Source organism: Epinephelus fuscoguttatus, linkage group LG6 (assembly GCF_011397635.1).
Source record: "Epinephelus fuscoguttatus linkage group LG6, E.fuscoguttatus.final_Chr_v1".
In the NCBI taxonomy this organism is placed as follows: Eukaryota; Metazoa; Chordata; class Actinopteri; order Perciformes; family Serranidae; genus Epinephelus; species Epinephelus fuscoguttatus.
The window spans coordinates 29,883,368-29,903,025 of record NC_064757.1 but is presented as its reverse complement, the minus strand read 5'-3'; the positions used below and the strand labels follow the sequence as shown (position 1 = coordinate 29,903,025).

Genomic DNA, 19,658 nt, shown 5'->3' with positions numbered 1-19,658 from the left:
CATTTGTTCTGTGTCTACTGGAGTTTATGCTTTGATTGACCAATAGAAATATTTGTAGTCGTCCAAATATTGGAATACAAGATTATATATATTGTAATAGTGGTTCTCAACCTGGGGCTCAGGACTCACTAAAGGAATAATTCTCAGGGGTTGTGACATGATTAACAAGATTAAAGAGGGGAAAAAACATATTTCTGCTCCACAAAGTCAGACTTATTTTTCTGACTGTTGTCCAATCACATTTTCTTGTTAACTACTTCTATTTTACTCCACCAGACCTCTAAAAAGTATTAAAACAAAATGCACTGTACACTTTGGTGTAGGAGGCATTTAGAGCTTGGACTTAGAAGTAGCAATCAAACTGTAGAAGTACTCCATTACAAGTAAATGTCCTGCATAGGAAATCTTAAAAGTATTTTAGTATTATCAGCAGAATAAGGACCAAAAGTAAATTACACAGAATGTACTAGTACAGTATGTCATTTAATTATTAGCACTGATGCATTAACATTTCAACAGTATTTTAATATAGGTACAGCTGGTTTAGGTAGAGATCTTTTTAACCACTTCATGTGCTGTTGGGTAGTTTAGTCTGTAGCAATGCACTTACTTGACCCTATACTTAATTTGACTTAACTTGACCTGCTGCTCCTGTTCATGGACACTGTTTTGTGTGGTGGACAGTGGACAAGTGGACAAGGTAAAAACCTGATCAGATTTTATGGTTGAAACATGTTTAATTCTGATTAATAATGTTTGTAGTTTGATATGGCAACAAATTTGACTAATCTAATTTTAGCAACAGTAACAAGCTTGGACAGCTATAATAAGGAGGTACTCATTTGAAGACTTCAATATCATCTCATTTGACGTCATTGGGACTTAATTATTATTTATAATGTTGAGGGTTTTTTTTTTTTTTTTTAGAATTATCGTGTCCTACTGGTCCCAAATAGCTATATGTTTTGTATGTAAAATCTTAAACTGCAAATTAACAAGGATCTATAGATGTCACATTACTATAGTGGAGCAAAAAAAGTATGATATTTCCCTCTGAAATGCTGTGAAGTAGAAATATAAAGTAGTACTCAGTTAAATGTTTTCTACCGCTGGACCTGGCTTTATAAATCCTTTGACATATGCAGCCAGTGAGGAGGGGCTGCAAGTAGCATGTTTTTATGGGATCAAAAATAAAAAGGTTATAAAGTATTGCTGACTAAATATCTTCTACTCTGACACAGTAGAGGGATGCTGGGAGCACTGACATTATTTTAAGGAAATGTGTAATAATGAGCAAAGAGTCTTCAAACCAAAGAAGTCTGGGGTACAGCATACATCCCACTGATGTATCCCACTTTATTCATCTGTTGTAGCAATTTTATTTTATCTTTTATTTAGGCTATTTATTATTATGTTTAATCTTAATTTTCTTCTCTTTAATCCTATTCTTTTTTAATGTCCTTTGATTTTGTCTTATGCTGCTGTGATACTTGAATATCCCCCCTGGAGGATCAATAAAGTGTATCTTATCTTAAGTGTCTGCAGGGTTGCATCTTGTAGCCTTAAGATGAACGACCATGTTGACCTTAATGTGAAGGAGGAGGTAAAAGAGAGAGACAAAATGCATTTGCAGTTATTCAATCTTTAAAGGGCTGTAACGAGCACATAAATGTCAGCGGACAAGCAATTAATTGAAGCCTATTCCTGCTGAATTTACTCAACACTTGTTGCACCCGTTGGACACGGGAATTTCGCAATTACCAAAAGAGAATAATGTCCCTTCTCGCCTACCGTAGGTGTGTCGGCTATGTTAGCTAATGGCTAATAGATGCTAGCCACCTCCTGAAGTTGCCCAGAGGAGCCAAATAAGTAAAAACCACACAGGCAAGTTTGTCAGCAACCAAGAAACGTAAGCTTTGTCTCCAGTAGTTTACGAAGCTTATGTTACCATTGACTGTCTAGCTCAGCATTAGCAGTGTTAGCCATCATCATTTTGCTAGCTACTTGTAGCGTAACGTTATTTGAATAACGTTAACGTATACCATAACATACTGTCACAGCTAGCTTAACTATGAACTTCGCTTTGTTAAGATGCACACTGAAATGTTTTTAATACCGGTAAGTAAATTATGTGTGAGGCCATGAGCTTCCAACAAGGGCCATGAATATTTATTATCTGTAAAATTAATTAACACGTAACATAACGTTAACATCAGTTAGTTTCCTTGTTGACATGTAACGTTAACTTAACATGTAACGTTAATGTAAAGTTAGTAGTTTCCAGTACCTGGATAAGCCCCTAGATGACTCAGTTATTTGTAAAATTATCTTGGATAGGGCTGATATATATTATTTTCATTACCTGTTAAGCTTCCATTTATTTTCTCTGCTGATAATTTAGTCCTGTGGTCCATAAACTGTCAGAAAATAGTGAAAATTGCCACCACACGTTCAGGTGTATTCAGGTTTTGTCCGACCAACAATTCAACAGCCATACACATTCATATAGGTATCATATATGACAAACAACAGCAGCATTACAGCTCGAAAAAATACTGTAAACATAAATCTAATATCAAAGTAGTTTTTGATTAAGTCTCTTACATCTAACAAAACCAGTAGGCTTAACCCCTTGAGCTCTTATTCATTTTATTTGTAGGCTTATTTGATTATTAATTTAGTCCAGAAAATATAGGATTATACTAAACAAAAAATGCACATCACAGTTTCTCAGGGCATTTTTTGTCCAATGAACACCCCCAAACCCAAAGATGTTTAATTTACAGTGATATAAAACTCAAACACAGCAAATCTTTGTCATTTTCTTTTGATTAATAACTTAAGTGGTCAGTTGTTTAGCTGAACTGTTGTTCATTTTACTTTCAATTGAATAACTCATTAATCCGCTAATTATTTCAGCACTAATTTTAGAGGCAGCCACAGAACTGAACTGATGGATAATTTATTGTCGGTGTTGAGGTACTATGAATTTGCTCATTTTTTTTAATTTTATTTAGGCCGAGAGGCCAGATGGCAAACATAAATGGACTTGACACAATAATACTGTACGAGCTTACCTTGTTGAACTCGCTGTTAAATTGTTGACAAGAGGTGAGTCAGTCAGGTAGTTAGTGAAGGTCGTTTAGTTATGTGGTCAAAGGTCATATAAACTATTAGGTGTAAATACAAAAAATGTGATGACTTTCTAAGAATGTGGGGCAGTGTGGCTTACCAATAAAAGACAGTGTGGTTTGTCAATATGAGTCAGTGTTGAAGAATTTCTTTTACTGAATGACTCATTTTTCCTTGACCTATGAGCTGACTATAAGTGACTCAAAGGAACACCTATAGCTCTAAAAATCAATTTGTGTCTTCGCAGGTTGGAGGAGATGGTTGTTAATCTCTGTCTGCCACCCTTTTGTACAACAGTTCATTGTAACAAGGTGCGACACATTTCATTGACCTATCATGTAATTGTACCTTTCTCAAGATGATTTTTTCATCTCACGTATACAATGCTTCCCTGGGTGTTTTTCTTTTGTTTGCTGTTTTGGAATAGGAAACTGCAGCAACACACAGGCCTAGGTGACATGTAGACTTACTCGTGCTAGCAGCAGTTAGCTGGTACATTAAATAAGTTAAAAAACTCTCTAATGACAGTGTCTTAGGACCTGTGTCCTTATTATATTATTTTTCTGAGTGCCACTGTCTTTTTACATTTGTTCCTATCGAGGAGAGCGCATATGCAGCCACATTCACCTTATTCACCTTTTAGAGAATGAATAGGTCCCATATGTGTTAAGACGAACAAGGAGAATCAACGCAGATGAACACAAAATAGCAAAAAGGGGAGGTGGAGGACGTAGAATAAAGAAAGCAGAGGGACAAAGTGGTGTGTGGGCGACTGAATCACAGCTGACCTTGTTATGTTCTTTTTATTTGTATTTTTTTGTAATCTGATTATGACTGTATTTTCTCCACACTTGGGATGAAAGATGTTCAGTTATATATTTCTTTTACTCATCTTCTACCTCACTCTCTATTGTCTTATATACTGTATCCTTCTGTGTGATGCTTAACAGAGTTTGTATTTGTATTGTTAAGTCTCATTTGAATATGCTGTTCTGAACCACATTTCCACTTAGACAAGCCCCCAGAAATAACAGCATGACTAAAATTAACACTTACAAATTAATACTTGGTAGTAAAATGATTTTAATTGGACAGACAAGTTTGCCATGTATCAAGTGAAAAACATTGAATTTCCCCTCAGGGGATTAATAAAGTAAATAAACTTAAACTTAAATAAACTTAAACTTAAACCTGAAAAATCTACACCTGGTATTAATCTTTGAAACCCAATTAAAATGATGCCAACCATTCTGATGACTTTTTTGCTTGCATTCGAGAGCAGAAGAGGCTTGTGTTGTATGCTGACATTTTTTCATTGTCTCATGAAAAATGTAATTTATTTTATATATTTCAGACTGTAGCTTATCTCTTTGTGTTTTATTTCAAGCTATCAAGAAAGAATATAAATTCCTATGTCATTTGTTTTCCAATGACAGCTGTGTGCAGATGGCTATGATGTCACAAACCTCGTGTCAGCCGACCCAGCTCTCCGGAGGCGGGGCTTCAAGCTTGAATACTTTTTACGTCCACCTGTACAGGTAACATGACAGCATACTTTGGAAGAGGTTTACTTTTTTGCTGATAGTTACAGCCGAAATACACCGAGCACATGCGCACACCCGCTGAGCATTGTGCAGCTGTTCTCTTTTTTTACATGGCTGGTTTAATTTTTCTCTGTGCTTGGCTTAGCAGCCCTCCAACATTTAAAAACAACATAAAACTGTGTAAAATAACAAGTAAAATCTGTTTAAAAGTGAATAAAAGAAGTACCTTATAGTATCAGAGGCACTGTGATGCAGCAGAGCAACCTTGTGAGTGTTTTTATAATTCACATGAAAATAATTCAGTCAAATCATGCATTCTGTTGTTAAAACAATCCAATTAATTAATTCAATACCAGTTTATATAGCGTGTACACTTCCAAACTTTGCATCAACAACTGCATTATCACTCAAACCTCAATACATACACAGTTAGCTGGCACACAACCACACAAGTAAAAACACACTCTGCCCTACCTACCTGATGCATCGCGTCCATGCCCCAGGTATTTCTGCGGTTTGATAAGAAGATTGATACCACACTCAAGTCTGTGGCTTCATATTTGTCATGTGATTTTAAAGCAACATTCTCCTTTAACACCAAACGTGAAGTTTCCAATTATGCTTTGTCACGGAGGTGGCTACTGTTGATGTCATTTTGTCCAAGCACCTGTAAGATGAATGGCATTGCAGTCTTAAAATATCTCCTGTTATTGAAGTTACAAATCCAAGGCAGGAGCGCTCGCGAGGAAGGATGTAGTGATTCATTCAAGGTTTAAGTTTTTCTTGGAATCTTTTTTTAGCCAAGGGTAAGTTTGTTGTGTAGACAGGAGACTCAGCATTCCAAAACAAGACATCACAGCGTCACAGAATCAGAGGGCATCAAAACAAAATACATTAAACTGTCCAATGTGAAGGATTTAGAAAAATTTATTGGCAGGACTGGTACATAATATTTGTAACTATCTTTTCATTAGTTTGTAATCTGAAAATAAGAATAGTTGTTTCTAGAGTAGCTTAGAAAAGACAAACCAAGCTCTGGCTCTAGATAAGGTAATTTGCATTTTCGAGTCAGCCACTGTCATTCTCCTACACGCCTTGCACTTGGTAGACGTTTCACTTGGTTGCAGCCTGAATCCCCACTGTTAGATGCCACTTACACACTGGACCTTAAAAATAAGTATAGTATAGAAAGTAGTATCAAAGTATGAGAAATCCTAACAAGGTCATGACAGAGTGCTTCGACGCACTTACCCACTCACTCAAAAGCTTAAAGTGACATGCACAGTTGAAGTACACCCTCTCATGCTAGCTTTTAATTCTAACAACATCCATGCTATAATTTTAGCATCTTAATATTTGCAAAAGTTTTAGAAGAGTGTAAGATCTGTGGCAACACTAGTAATATTCACCTTTTCTCTTCAGGTGACGTTGAAGTTTGGCTTCCAGGTGGAGCTGTGCAGGGTGGATGTGGAGCTGTGGCCCTGGGGTATGGACAAGGGACAGGCCTGCAAGAGACTGGAGATCAGCACCAGCTCTGATTCGCTTCCTTCCCAGAATTTTGCCCAAGGCGAGGAACGGGTTCAGCAGGTAAAGGACCAGAAACAGAGCAGAGAAAAACAACAAGAGCAGGACAGTAAATCACACCAGAGTAATGGCCACCAGTGGAGACTTCAGGCCCAGCAGTGGGGTGAAGAAGCTCCAGATGAGCCTCAGCAAAGAGGCCATGCGTTTAAGCATCAATCAAACACTGAATCCAGTAACCCTGAACCAGAGTTTAAACTGGTAGGTCGTTGCGAACTTAGGGAGGAAACTCAAGTCTGTTTCACACGTTCAAATTTTCGCCCCCGGCCCCCATTCCTCTCCACACCACCCCCACAACCTACGAACTGTCAGCAAGAGGAGCTATGGAGTCGGGGTCTGCTCTCATTAGGTGCTGTGACACAGCTTCGTGTGACTGTGCCGTTTGGCGGTGCAGCGTCTGCTATGGGGCTCAAGACTTTGGCTGTGTGGGGACAACCTGCTCGCTGCTGCCCATCAGAAGAAGTGGAGAGAATTAAAAGAATCTACGAGACCAGTAAAAGACAGCTGCCAAGACCCAGGTTGTTTGGCCCTTCGGTCAGCCAGACAAAATCACCACTGCAAGCGGCCACACCTTCAAGGTATATGTTTATGAAGTCTTTATTGTGTCTTCTTGTTGATAAAATACAGCCCATAATTGTGAAGGATATTCTGACAATGTTGATAATTATCTTCTGGACTTTTGTCTGACCCCAGTGATCTTTCCATCCCAGAGGAGTTCCTTGACCCGATAACCCAGGAGGTCATGATGCTGCCAATGCTGCTGCCCAGCGGTGTGTCAGTGGACAACACCACCCTGGAGGAGCACCAGAAGAGGGAAGCAACTTGGGGTCGACCCCCAAACGATCCCTTCACTGGCGTCCCGTTTACTTCAACCTCACAGCCTCTTCCTAACCCCCAGCTGAAAAGCCGCATCGACCACTTCCTCCTGCAGAACGGGATGATGAGGAGGGACGGGATGTTGGGGAGACAAAGGGAGGGAGAGAATCCACAGGCCTCAAGACTGATAGCCTCCAAAGTAGATGGACAGTCCCAGTACTCTCTATGTCTCAGTGAAAGCTCAATAAACAATACAGAAATGGAAGACACTGGATTAAGACGTTCATCAAATAATGGCAATCACGCATTTAACTCCCAGCCTCTTACTACAGAGAGAAAATCAGATTTAGGGAGGAGAAATAAACGAGATCTAAGTGGAATTTCCGAAGAATCAACAGAAGATTTGACAGCTGAGAAGCAACTACTACCTCCAACAAAAAGACCAAGAAATGATGCAGTTTCAGGTGAGTATAATATGTTCTGTAAAAATAACATCGTAAAACTTGTCTCTGCTCTTCTTTTTCTGCTGACTTGTCTTTTGTGTCGACGTTGACACCTTTTCCATACTACCTCAGACCCGAGCTGCAGCTCTCATGAGCAGCGTTTGTCTGCCAGTCTGGATGAGGCCCTCTTCTCTGCCCTGCAGGGCCGACCGTCCTTTACCTCAAACTTGTCTCAGCAGAGACGGGTTGGTCCTGACTCAGAAACACTGAACACCTCACAGTGCGGTCAGACTGCGGGCACTTCAAGCATTCCAACAGGTATGATTCACAAAAGCCTACTCTACAACGCCTGAAGAAATACACCAACCAAAACCTTTTGTCAAAATAAACTACCCTATGTAAATGTCAAAGGTGGCTTTACAAAGGCTGTGACTCACTCCTTTGTAAGAGGTGGTAACTGCGGTCAATTTAGTTTCATAGCAGTGACATCAGTAGATTTAAATAGTATTAAATCAATTTGGATATTAACTGCAGCAGAAACAGCATAATCTGCAAAAACATTAAAGGCAGAATGAGCAGGATTTTCTCAAATAAACAATATATAGACTCATACAAAAATAATCCCTCTCATTTCTTGTCATTTTGCTGTGTTTGCAACATTAATGGGTGTCAGCCTTGGGGTAGTGGTGTGTAGCCCCAACCCCCAGTGTGCAGGGTGTAGGGGCTAGACTCTATAACAAGGTAGTGACCAGGTGCCAGATCGATCGTAAGCACACGTTCAAGAGGAAGCTATGAAAATTGGGGACGCAGCACAACCTTTTGCTAAGCCCCACCCCTTTGTGATGGTCTCTCTTAAGAAATAGAAGCAGACAGAGGGGTCTACAGTCTGTGTTTGAAGGATATATCCAGGATGTCAAAGTGACTAAAAAGACAAAGATAGTTAGAAGCTAAAGCCGAACTATAGGCTACAGATCACAGTGTAAAAGTGAACCACCACATCACTGCTGATCGCCACACAAGACAATGAATATAAAGGGAAACTTCACTGATATTGAACCAGCTGTGTGGCATCGCAGTGTGTGCAGATGAAGAGTGTTTGGCTTCCACCTGTGCCGCTGCCAGCACCCGGACCTCAAAGTTTCCCTGCCTCCCTTCACTGGTTCCTGTACAGCAGGGTCGGTCTATTTTTTTCACTGTTATAATCATTAAAAAGCAAAAGCAGCATGTGTATACATTCAGTAGGCTATATCTTCAGTAGCTAGCTAGCTAACCCTACACTTTTCAGGGTTTGATTTTGGTTTTGGAACAGGGAAGAAACGTATATCTTTTTCCAATCTCTCCAGGTAACAGGTATCAATAAAACACACGACGTGCCCCAGGCACAAACATTTAGCTCCAAATCCACAAAACCAGCCTGAAAATGAAGGAAAGCTGACACAATTGCATAGAGTCAGTGGAGCACAGCTGTGTTGTTGTCGGAGCATGGTCTGAGCCGGCCCGATGCTACGTTATGATTGATCAGTCTGTGTCCGGGGTGGGACTTAGCGAAGGGTCATCATCCAGCAAGTTGCTGCAGTGGCCAATCAAGTGTGCAGAATGCTACTGCAGATTCCTGGTAGATTACTTTTCAACACGCACACCTTATTTCTACTGTTTATTTGGTGATCGTAGCAACTTAAAACACTGTACTTCTTTGTCTCACTGTTACCTGAGGCAACATGCCCCCACCAGTGCAGAGCCTTGTATTCCTTTAATACAGCTCAGGAGAACTGCTCTGTCTAAAGCTTGTAAAGGGTTTGTCAAGCTTCACAAGAACATTTTTACACTAATAGGAACCTGGTTGCCAAAATTCAGAGGACCAGCCAGGAAAGTTCCTTGTCTTTCTCACAGAAACATGCAAAACACTTGGCTGATTCATTGTTGAAAGAATCACTGGCATGCAGGAAATGTGAGGCTCTCATATATTAAGGGAGAGGGGCTTAGACCAAAGACTTATTTTACGACACAAAAAAGAAAGAAAAGAAGAACTTGTGAAATGCACTGAAAAACAAATGTATGACCTTATAACTGTATAAACAATTAAACAGTATTGAAAAGTGTTTCTGATGCCTCATGCTGAATCAGTGTAAATCCATGATTAATTTTTTCCTCCCATGTCCTTGCCAGGTGAGAAGACGTGCTCCGCATGTTCCCGTTCAGTTTCCGTCTACTCCAAATCTGCATCATCCATCTACCGTCTAACCTGTGGTCACTTGCTCTGCCATTCCTGCCTGCAGAGGGAGTCACAAACACTGAACTCTGTCACTGTATCAACATCCAATCACATCTTGTGTCCAGCCTGTCAAAGCCCTTCCCCACGCAGTGACATCATATGTGTGCATCACTGACAGCTGCTGTGACAAGGCAAACCTACACCTTCAAAGGCTAGTGAAGAAATGAGGAGGATTGATCTCAAGGTGACGACAGGATTGTAATCCAGATGTGGCTTTTTAGCATCAGGACCATGTTGAAATCAAAATGGGGAAACAAAAAGAACAACTGATTTTGAAATTGTACACTTAACCCAAATAGTGAACACAGCAACTGCAGGAAGTTTGTGTAAAACAAGTAATGTGGATTATGAGCAGATTATTTCCTCTAAATCTTGTTTTCCTAATAATTTTTGGGACCTTAATATACGATTCTCTGCATATCTATGTCTGTATTGTGTATTTTTTTTTTTCACTTATTTGTAATAGTCATACATACTTAATAAGCTACTTTTTGACAACTTCAGTGTCTTCTTCTCCCTGATGCTTGGCCATTGTTCTATCAGCCCTTTGGTTGGTTTTACCGTGTACTTTCCTAATGCAGGACGAGACTGTTTAGCTCTGTGAATACAGCCTGTGTCCAGGTCTTCACTGTGCCCTTATTGTGTAAAATTTATATCTTGAATGATAATGTCAACTTTAAAAATAACAGTTTTATTTAGTTTTCTTCACAGAAAATATGATATAACGACTATGTACGATATATCGATATATTTACAAGAAAGATATAAATTTAGACAACATTGTTTACATCCATATAGGGTCAAGTTGCGTTACATGACACATACCAGTGTGCATCTCTCCTCTCTCACACTCTCCACACAGCTCCGCCCCACTCACTCACTCAGAAGTTTTCCATCAACACTTAGAGAGACACAGAGCTGCTCTGCTGTTTAATCTGTCTGTTCATTTGTCTATAGTGTGACATCAGTCTGTATGTTGCACATGCTACGCTAAATCAGTCTGTGAGATGAATGAAATCACCGCAGCACGCGTGCAATTCAGCACTGTGCTGCTCGTTTTTTATTGCACGTCGCCATTCCTCTTGATAGTTGTAGTTTGAAGTTTGAATTTTATTTTAATCCTAGTCTGTTTTTATGAAAGTGCACATCTCAAATGTGGCTTTGACTTGCAACTGAAAAACATGTAGCCCATTTTGTAGAATAAAATTATCATCAGTAATGACTAAGTGTTAAAGGCAAATAATAGAACAGTCTCGAAAGTTCAGAAAATTACACCAATTTACTGTAATGCTGTTTTTAAAACCAGGAAAAACAACACTTGTGATATTACGCCATCCAAAATCTAAAACAATATCTAGTCTCACATGACAATATCGATTTATTGCCCAGCCCTAATAGAGTGTGCCAGTAAACCCGGAACTCTGTTAGCGCTTTTAGCACTTCTGGTTCTCTCGTCTAAAAGTCAATACGTTTTTTGAATGGGATTTTGGTAAAATGCCTCAAATAAGGTCTGTGGTTAACAAAAGCTTAAGCGAGTTTCAGGTTTTGTTCTATGACATAAAACACGTCAGTAAATACCCTACTTGTGAATTTTGAAGCTTTTATGTGTTGTAAAAAAGGCGGTTGCTAACAAGTTGCTCAATACGACTACAAACCCTGTCGGGGACATTAAACGTCATCATCCCCGAACAGGCGAGAGTGCTGGCAGTCCACCATTACAGCTTCTTATTTAGCTTAAACAGTCCGATTTCCCCATTATACAATGTTTTTAAAATAAAGCGGCCAAAATCAGTTGAAAGCTTAGTGGCGGTGACGTCAAGAGTCATGTGATTGTGGAGTAGTCATGTAGTCCGTTAAAGCCTAACATTAGCTTTTTACTTCTGGCGATCACATTTAAGCTTTAAATGTGGTATGAAAGGTGTTCATTTGTGAAGATTATCTCGCTGAACAAAACCTGTAAGTATCATAAACTTGTGTTAGCCACAGATCTTATTTTCTGACATAATCCAAAACGCAATGCAAAAATCACATTCACTTTCTCTTCCGGGAACCAGCGCAATCCTAAACTTCCGGGTTTTGACGTCAGCCCTGGCACACTCTATTTCTTAGAATGTTCTTGGACCTGTGACGTCACTAAATCAACGCGTAATGTCACTCAAAGCAAAGACCTTTACAAAAATCTTGCGTAAAAGACTGTTTAAAGAAAAATGTTCTCTTCTCTTCCACCCTCCTCCGCATCTTAGCCATTTCATTGAGTAGCTGCAGCCTTGGTTATGCAGCCTTTGTACAAATGCTGGATGTGTAGATGTGTCGAGGACGCACAAAGAGAAGGTTGAGGGACATGAGTACTGAGAGCAAGAGGCCAGAAGAATGAAAGTAAAAATGAAGTTCACCCAAGGATGTGTGGTCATTGTGAGGAAACACACCGGGTCAAGGTCAGCCCTCCCCTCCACTCACCGCTTAACATTCATTCCATTCTTGGTATAGGTTTTGTTTTATTGAGAGTAATTGCAGGAGGAAAATATTAATAATAATAATTTAAATACATTTTTGATCAGTAAATATTAAAGTGAATACGCTGGCATGAATTCCCACAATGGCAAGTGTTTATCAGGCAGCACTGACAAGCTGAATTTCTTTAAAATCGCTATTATTCGGTCATGTTTCTCTTATTCCGCTGACTTCCTCCATCTGCCACCACATTCTGATTCTAGTTTTATTTCTTTTCTTTATTTATGTTACTGTTTACTGTATTTTCCTTTGAGATGCAGTGTTAGGAAATAAATATGTGCACAATGTCCTCCAGCAGAGGCTACAAGACCTCCAGAGTGTCCTTGCCCCCGTTTTCATTTTCTACCTCTTAACACTTCACTCTAATTGCCTCTTGTGAGTTTGTTATCGCATGCAAACAAAAAGTCAGGAAAAACAGAATTCATTGGTGTTTGCAATCACAAACAGCATCATTTATGTGTTGGTTTCCCTGACAACGTTAAGCTTAACTAAGGTCATGATCCTATATCCGCTCGGTACGAGCAAAGGCTGAATCAGTTGTTCTTGCATGTAAAATGGAGACATCAGCTTCACGGGTTCAGCTACAAGTGGTAGATAAAGCACTTAAATTATACTGACAGTATATTGGAGTGGAGCCTCGATTTGTCAGATTGACTGATTAGCTTATTTTTCTGTTTTATACATCAGTACCAATTGCCAGAAAAAAATGTGGCATTGTACATCTCAGCAAACCACAGGATACGTTACGTTTGCATTTTATTATGTAGCAGATATGTTGAAAATTTATGTTTCAGTAGTGCTGTGGTTAGGTTTAGCCAAAAAAAAACAACATACAAAACACTGGGTTGTGGTTGGAAAAAGCTCAAGTTTTGACTTAAGATACCTTGTTTGGTGGGCACAATCTCAGCAGGAAAAGCAGCAATATTTGGTTAAAAAAACAAAAAAAAAACAAAACAAAAAAACAGCTTTTTGTGCCCCAGACATCAGTGATATCTCTAAAAAAAAAAACGCAGGACACACAGTGACATCTTGGTAAATAAAAAATCTTGTCAAGCCTTAAAAAAATGTCTAGATAAAAAACAACCACTTTTTGGACCACTATCCTGACAGGAGAAGCAGTAATGCTCTAAAAAAAAAAAAAGCCACTTTTTGTGCCACTTTTCCAGCAGGAAAAGCTGTGATGCTCTGTAATTGACAGCTGCTTTTCAGGTCACTATTCCAACAGGAAACAGCAACATCTTGGTTAAAAAAAAGAAGCTTGTCATGCCTTAAAAAAGCTGCATGTTCATGTTAAAGAACAACCAGTTTTCAGACCATTAGCCTGCCAAGAAAAGCAGCAACGTTTTGGTAAAGAACAACTGCTTTTTGGGCAACTATCTCAGCAGGAAAAGCAGTGATTCCTGGCAGCCACTTTCCTGGCAGGTATAGGAGTGACGTCTGTAAAAAACAGCCATTTCTCCGGCAGGAAAAGCAGTGATGCTCTGTAATAAACAGCTGCTTTACGGACGAAAGTAAGCAATGTCTCAGTAAAAAAAAAAAAAAAAAAATGCTGCCTTTCGGGCCAATATCCCAACAAGAACTGCAGCTTTGTCTTGGTGGAAAAACGCTTTTCATACCTTAAAAAAGCTGCAGTGTCTTGGTAAAAAACCAACCGCTTTTAGGACCACTAGCCTGCTAAGAAAAGCCGCAACGTCTCGCCAAAAAACAGCAGCTTTTTGGGTCATTATCCCAGCAGGATGAGCAGCGATGTCTCGGTAAAAAACAACCGCTTTTCAGGCCACTTTTCCAGCAGGAAACACAGTGGTGTCTTGGTAAAAGAACATTTTTCATGCCTTAAAAAAAGTGGTGAGATCTTGATAAAACACAACTTCTTTTCGAACCACGATCCCAGCAGGAGCAACAGTAATGTCTCAGTAAAAAACAGCTGCTTTTCAGGCCACTTTTCTGGCAGGAAATGCTGCAATGCTCTGTAATAAACAGCTGCTTTTTGGGCCACTATCCCAACAGGTACTGCAGCGATGTCTTGGTAAAAAAAACATTTTTCATGCCTTAAGAAAAGAGATGATGTCTTGGTGAAAAGCTGCTAAAGTCTCTGTAAAAACAACCACTTATTAGGACACTATTCCAGCCGGAAAACAGCGACATCTCTTTATAAAACACAACAGCTTGTCATGCCCAGAAAAAGGAAGCTATGTCCTGGGAGCTAACAACTACTTTGTGTGTCTAAAAAGCTGCTGAAAAAGTGAAAGGACAGTGCACTACAAAACATTTGGTCGCTCAAAAGCAACTAAAAACAGGGATGACTCACTGAATCACAACCAGTTTAGTTGTTTTTTTATTCTTGAACAATGACCTGCAGTGGTCTGCAGCTTGGCAGGCACCTTGCCCACCCTCAAACTTTCAAAAATGTAGTTTCAAAGTGATTTTTGATTAACTTTTAAATTGCATACTGTCCATGAGTACAGCAAAGCAAAGGCCACATTTTATATTTATTGAAACACTTAAAGCTTGAATGTTGTGATGCTAATAAAAGTGCTCCTTCACACCTGCTGCCTCTGATGCTCAGTTTTGTCATTTAGCTTGTTTATCAGCATCACAACAGCTAATAGGTGACAAACAACCCAAAGCATGCAACAGGACACCTAACAGCATAATGAGTTTCACATATTTTTGCTTATTTGAAATGCTAATCTTGTTGTGCTCATTAATAGTTTGAAATTACATCAGGAGGATAATTTGGGTGACCTTGGGGTTGTCATGACAGTTCCCTCAGTGTGACAAAAGTCAAAAATGTCTGTCTCACAGTGGATGAGCTTGACAGCTGAATTGTGCATGATCACCATGAAATGTACTTAATCATTGCGCTTATTGCAGTAAATGTAATTAGTTGTCCACAAGTCTAATTAATTGTTCATGTTCTGCCATTTCCAGTGTGTGCCCTCCTGCTGTCCGCAGCACAGCCTCAGATTATTCAGGAAAGTTACTCCAAATAAGTGCGGCGCAGTCGTGAATACAGAAAAGGCATCTTCTGCTGTCGCCGCTGTTTGCTTGTGTAGATTTGTTAGATGACACACATCTGATGCAGAGCCATATCTGCCGCGACCTCTCCGCGCGCACACGCACGCAGGTGGCCTTCGGGCGCGCGTGCATGTGCAGAGCAGAACAGCACGACACTGACGTCAGATACGAGTGTCAGTCGCTTTGTCAGGTCATGTCCATCTGCTTATAAGTGAGGACTCTACCGGGACATCAGTCACACATCCACCCGGGGCAGAGGACATAGCGGTGCGCGGCGCTCATCCAGAACCACCAGCAGCAGCGATGCCTCACTCCTTGTTCCCCCTGTGCGTCCTGGGACTCCTTACGCTCTCATCCGCCTGTTACATCCAGAACTGCCCAAGAGGAGGGAAGCGAGCGCTGGCGGAGACTGGGATCAGACAGGTGAGGACCATCATTTTTCTGAGACATCATCTTTGACTTTCCTAGATTATTTCTATTATCATAGCCCTAGCTTTCCTGTTTTTCCTTCCCTATTATTTATGTCTTGGATTGTAAATTTCCAAAGCTGCCTTTGAGCTTAAGAACTTAATATCTTTGTAAAATAATTCTTAAAAAATCAATGTTTATGATCAGGGAAATTGCAAGTATAAAATCTGGGAAACTTTTTTTTAGATCAAATTGGTATAAATGGTTTATTGGTTTGACATCTAATAAGAACAATCCCAGCCATTTTGCTCACTAAAATCTTGTAAGGACCATGATAAAAGGCAATTATGATAGCAATAACAACTTAAAGTTGTGGTTTGTGAAAGATGGCAGCACATTTTTCTTACTATTTTTCTTTGTTCAGGAGCATAATGTCAGATAAACATGTTTTAAAATGTGTGTGGGACAAACTTGTGTCTTGTAGCTTATAGGGAAACAAAAACTGTTTTTGTATTCATGTATTTCATGTATTCATGTATTCAAGGCAAGTTAATAAATACATGAGAAATATACACATTAAAGTGAGATAAACTGCAACAGAAAATCATGCAACCATTTTCCAGTATTTAAAAATCAGCTTTTTGGCTTATATCAAACCCATTACCAGAGTGAACGCTCTTGCAGTTTCATCAGAAGAGTGTGCAATGCCAAAATAAAACAGCAATGTCCCATCAATAATTCACTGGATTTACTGCCGTTAAGGAGGAGGACATTCAAAAAGGTCAACTATCATGGGCATCTGTCAGAATACATCAGCCACTGAAACTCTTTGCACACAAAGGTTCATTTCTGAACTTAAATTGCAATTAAACATGAAGAGAGGAGCAAACACACATTGGTTTTGAATCTGAAAGAAATAAATACAAAATTAGAACTTCAGTGTGCATGTTAATAAGGATAGATAATGCTCTAAGTTTAAAGTTATGATGTCGGATAAACTAAAGTGAAGAAAACTGCCTACCAGCAATGCCGCCCCGTGTGATGAAGAAAGAATGAGTGAAATGGTGCTTAGGGTTTAAATACATGTGAGATGTCAGTGCTGAGGAGTGGGGAGGAGAGGAAGTGAGGAAATAAAGGAAGTTAGGAATCTTTACTGCAATAGCACCTGATTAATGCTTCAATATATCCCATTCTCCTTCAGTGCATGTCTTGTGGCCCCGGAGACAGGGGCCGCTGCTTCGGCCCCAGCATCTGCTGCGGGGAGGGCCTCGGCTGCCTGCTGGGCTCCCCTGAAACAGCTCACTGTGTGGAGGAGAACTACCTGCTCACGCCCTGCCAGGCAGGAGGGAGACCCTGTGGCTCTGAGGGAGGACGCTGCGCTGCTTCAGGACTCTGCTGTAACTCAGGTACAGTCTGATGCTTGTCATGTTCAGACACCTTAATAAGACTAATATGATTTGGAAAACTTTGAATAAAATCCTCTCCTCCTCCTCAGAGAGCTGCATGGTGGACCCTGACTGCCTGGGGGACACAGAGGCCTCGGATCCGGCTCACGGCTCTGCAGGGAGCTCACCTGCAGAACTGCTGATGCGCCTGCTGCACGTAGCCACCAGAGGACAGACTGAGTACTGATACTGATCTCTGCGGAGGCTTCTCAGGGCCCGGAGGTGCAGCAGAATGAAGATTAGCCCTGTTGTTTTAAAATGCCAAGTCAAACTTTGTTCTCTCTTAACCCCTACTGCTGTGATATCTCTGTGTAGACGGTCACAGAAAGAGAACCATCTCTAACTTAAGTAATTGGCTTTTGTCATCCAGATACTGGGGGAGAGAAATCATGATACTGGTAATGAAAAGTAGATGTTTGTTCTAACCTTAGAAATGTATATACTAATGCACATACTGTAAACAAAATTGTATTCTATATGAGGGGATGTGACACCTTAGAGCTCCATTTCAAACAAGTGAATCATAGCAGAAAACACTGTAAATAAATCAGAGATCAGAGATTACAGACATCCATGTACAACAGCCGAACGACAATGCAGTTCTCGTGTAGTAGAGATATAATTGTATATTGACAATCGGAGAAACAATACAGAATGTATCACTGCCAAAAAAACTTGCTGCTGTCTGTGTTCATTACTCCCACGCTCAAGGTTATTACACCTGTGAGATGAATCACTGACAAAACTTGTTTGTTTTCTGTGTGTGTGCATGTGTGTGTGTTTGAAAAAACAGCTTATAATAATGGGTGCATCCAGTTACAGGAAGGGTCAAGAGACGATAACAGAGGCTGGACTTTTTAAAGAAGAGTCTAAGGTAGATGAAAAGATGGTTGGTTAAAATCATTTGCATCTGTGGTTGAATCTATAACACAAACTGGCAGTGTTGATCAGTGCCGTACCTTTCATTCATCTCCTTCAAGACACACAGTTCTCTCTGCTGTGTATCAACATGTCAAGTTTGCGTAAATGAAAGAAACTCGGCTCTAATTGTTGTATTCCTTTGTGTGTGATGATTGAGAGTCAATGTTTCTGCCAGGACTGTAGTGACGGCAGTTTGTCTGTAGTGTTCTCCAGATCCAGCTGGAACAGGAAGCGGGGGCCTCCCATACTTTGACATTTACCAGTTTTGACTCATCCAACACCTGTGTGGCGTCTCAGGAAAACTGGAAATTTCTCATAAGTCTGACTGGTATGTTTATTTTTAATGTTACAAGCCTTCAGTGCACGCATTGCCCCTGGCCAATGTTACATGAGTAATGCGAACTGTAAATGAATATTACCTCACATGATCCAATGGTGTTTTAAAACAGATTATATGTAGGGTTTCGTTTCATTCACCATTTTGGAGCCCAGCAGGACTTTTTCTGCTTGATTTCCTGATCATTTACAGTGGAAATGACCTTTAATAATTTATGCAAAATGCAGAGTTGCTTATAAGACATTTTGAAAATGAAACAAAAAAGAGAAAATGACGTCAATATTTGATTGATTGCCACAAAATTTTGTACAGAAATTCATGGTTCCAGAGGATGTATCTAGACTTTTCTTTAGTGCCACCAAGATGATGTGGTTTTAAGGTAAATGCTTCAACAACTACTGGCTGGATTGTCTTAAAATTTTGGGCCATGTATTCCTGCCCTCTTAAGGATGCATTGTACCAACTTTAACTTCATCTAGTGCCAACATCAAGGCCAAATTTTAATACGTCCAATACTTTGGTTTATGATTTACCCTTTAATATCCTCACAAAGAAAAAAACAATAGGTAATTTTTCTTAGCTTAGTTTCTTTTTTCCTAGAGGCTATAATAACAAAAATGAATGTTTATTTCTTAACAGACACCATAGTTTTTTAAATACAGGCCTCAACCAACCAAATGGTTGGGATGGTAATGGTAATAGAGAAAGAAAAAAATCAAAATTACAAACTTTAAACTGTTATAATGCTTGTGATATGCTAGTATACCAACATATATCTGTATCTTACGTTGGAATTAGTAGTATTTTTAGTACTAGTATCCATTCATTCATTCATTTTCGGTAACCGCTTATCCTGTTATGGGTTGCGGGGTGCTGGAGTCTATCCCAGCTGACAATGGGCGAGAGGCGGGGTACACTCTGGACAGGTTGACTATCACGGGGCAGTATTATTTCCACATATTTATTCTAGATATTTACCATTACAGTGCTTTTTAAACACCCCAGAAATGTTGAAAAATCATACTGATATTTTTTTCATATTTTTTAATATCCGTAAAAAATGTGAATTTATAATCTTAGCCTCACTACCTTTACTGTAAAATGACAAATTAACTGTTTGGTTGGGCATGTTGTTAAAAAAGTATTCGACCTTTATTAGACTTTTATTTTTTGTATTAACTTACATGAATCTGTTCAGTTAGACATCTGAGACTAACATGTGGAAAAAAT

At 39.6% G+C, this 19,658-nt stretch overlaps 2 protein-coding genes across 3 annotated transcripts; both read left to right on the top strand.

Annotated features, from left to right (window-relative positions):
* The first annotated feature begins 1,786 nt into the window (after positions 1-1,786).
* On the top strand, positions 1,787-10,412 carry ubox5 (U-box domain containing 5). 2 transcript variants are annotated; one of them, XM_049579847.1, is made up of 7 exons: positions 1,787-1,884; positions 3,380-3,443; positions 4,569-4,670; positions 6,099-6,835; positions 6,951-7,537; positions 7,649-7,834; positions 9,683-10,412. In XM_049579847.1, exons 2-7 carry the CDS (start codon positions 3,390-3,392, stop codon positions 9,901-9,903), a joined length of 1,887 nt encoding a protein of 628 aa, XP_049435804.1. In that variant the 5' UTR covers positions 1,787-1,884; positions 3,380-3,389; the 3' UTR covers positions 9,904-10,412. The 2 variants fall into 2 exon arrangements, with proteins under 2 accessions (XP_049435804.1, XP_049435805.1); XM_049579848.1 differs by having other exon boundaries at positions 1,806-1,909.
* Positions 10,413-15,546: 5,134 nt separating this feature from the next.
* LOC125890938 (arginine vasopressin) lies at positions 15,547-17,908 on the top strand. The gene is made up of 3 exons (XM_049579864.1): positions 15,547-15,740; positions 16,927-17,131; positions 17,221-17,908. Exons 1-3 carry the CDS (start codon positions 15,621-15,623, stop codon positions 17,355-17,357), a joined length of 462 nt encoding a protein of 153 aa, XP_049435821.1. The 5' UTR covers positions 15,547-15,620; the 3' UTR covers positions 17,358-17,908.
* Positions 17,909-19,658: the final 1,750 nt, after the last annotated feature.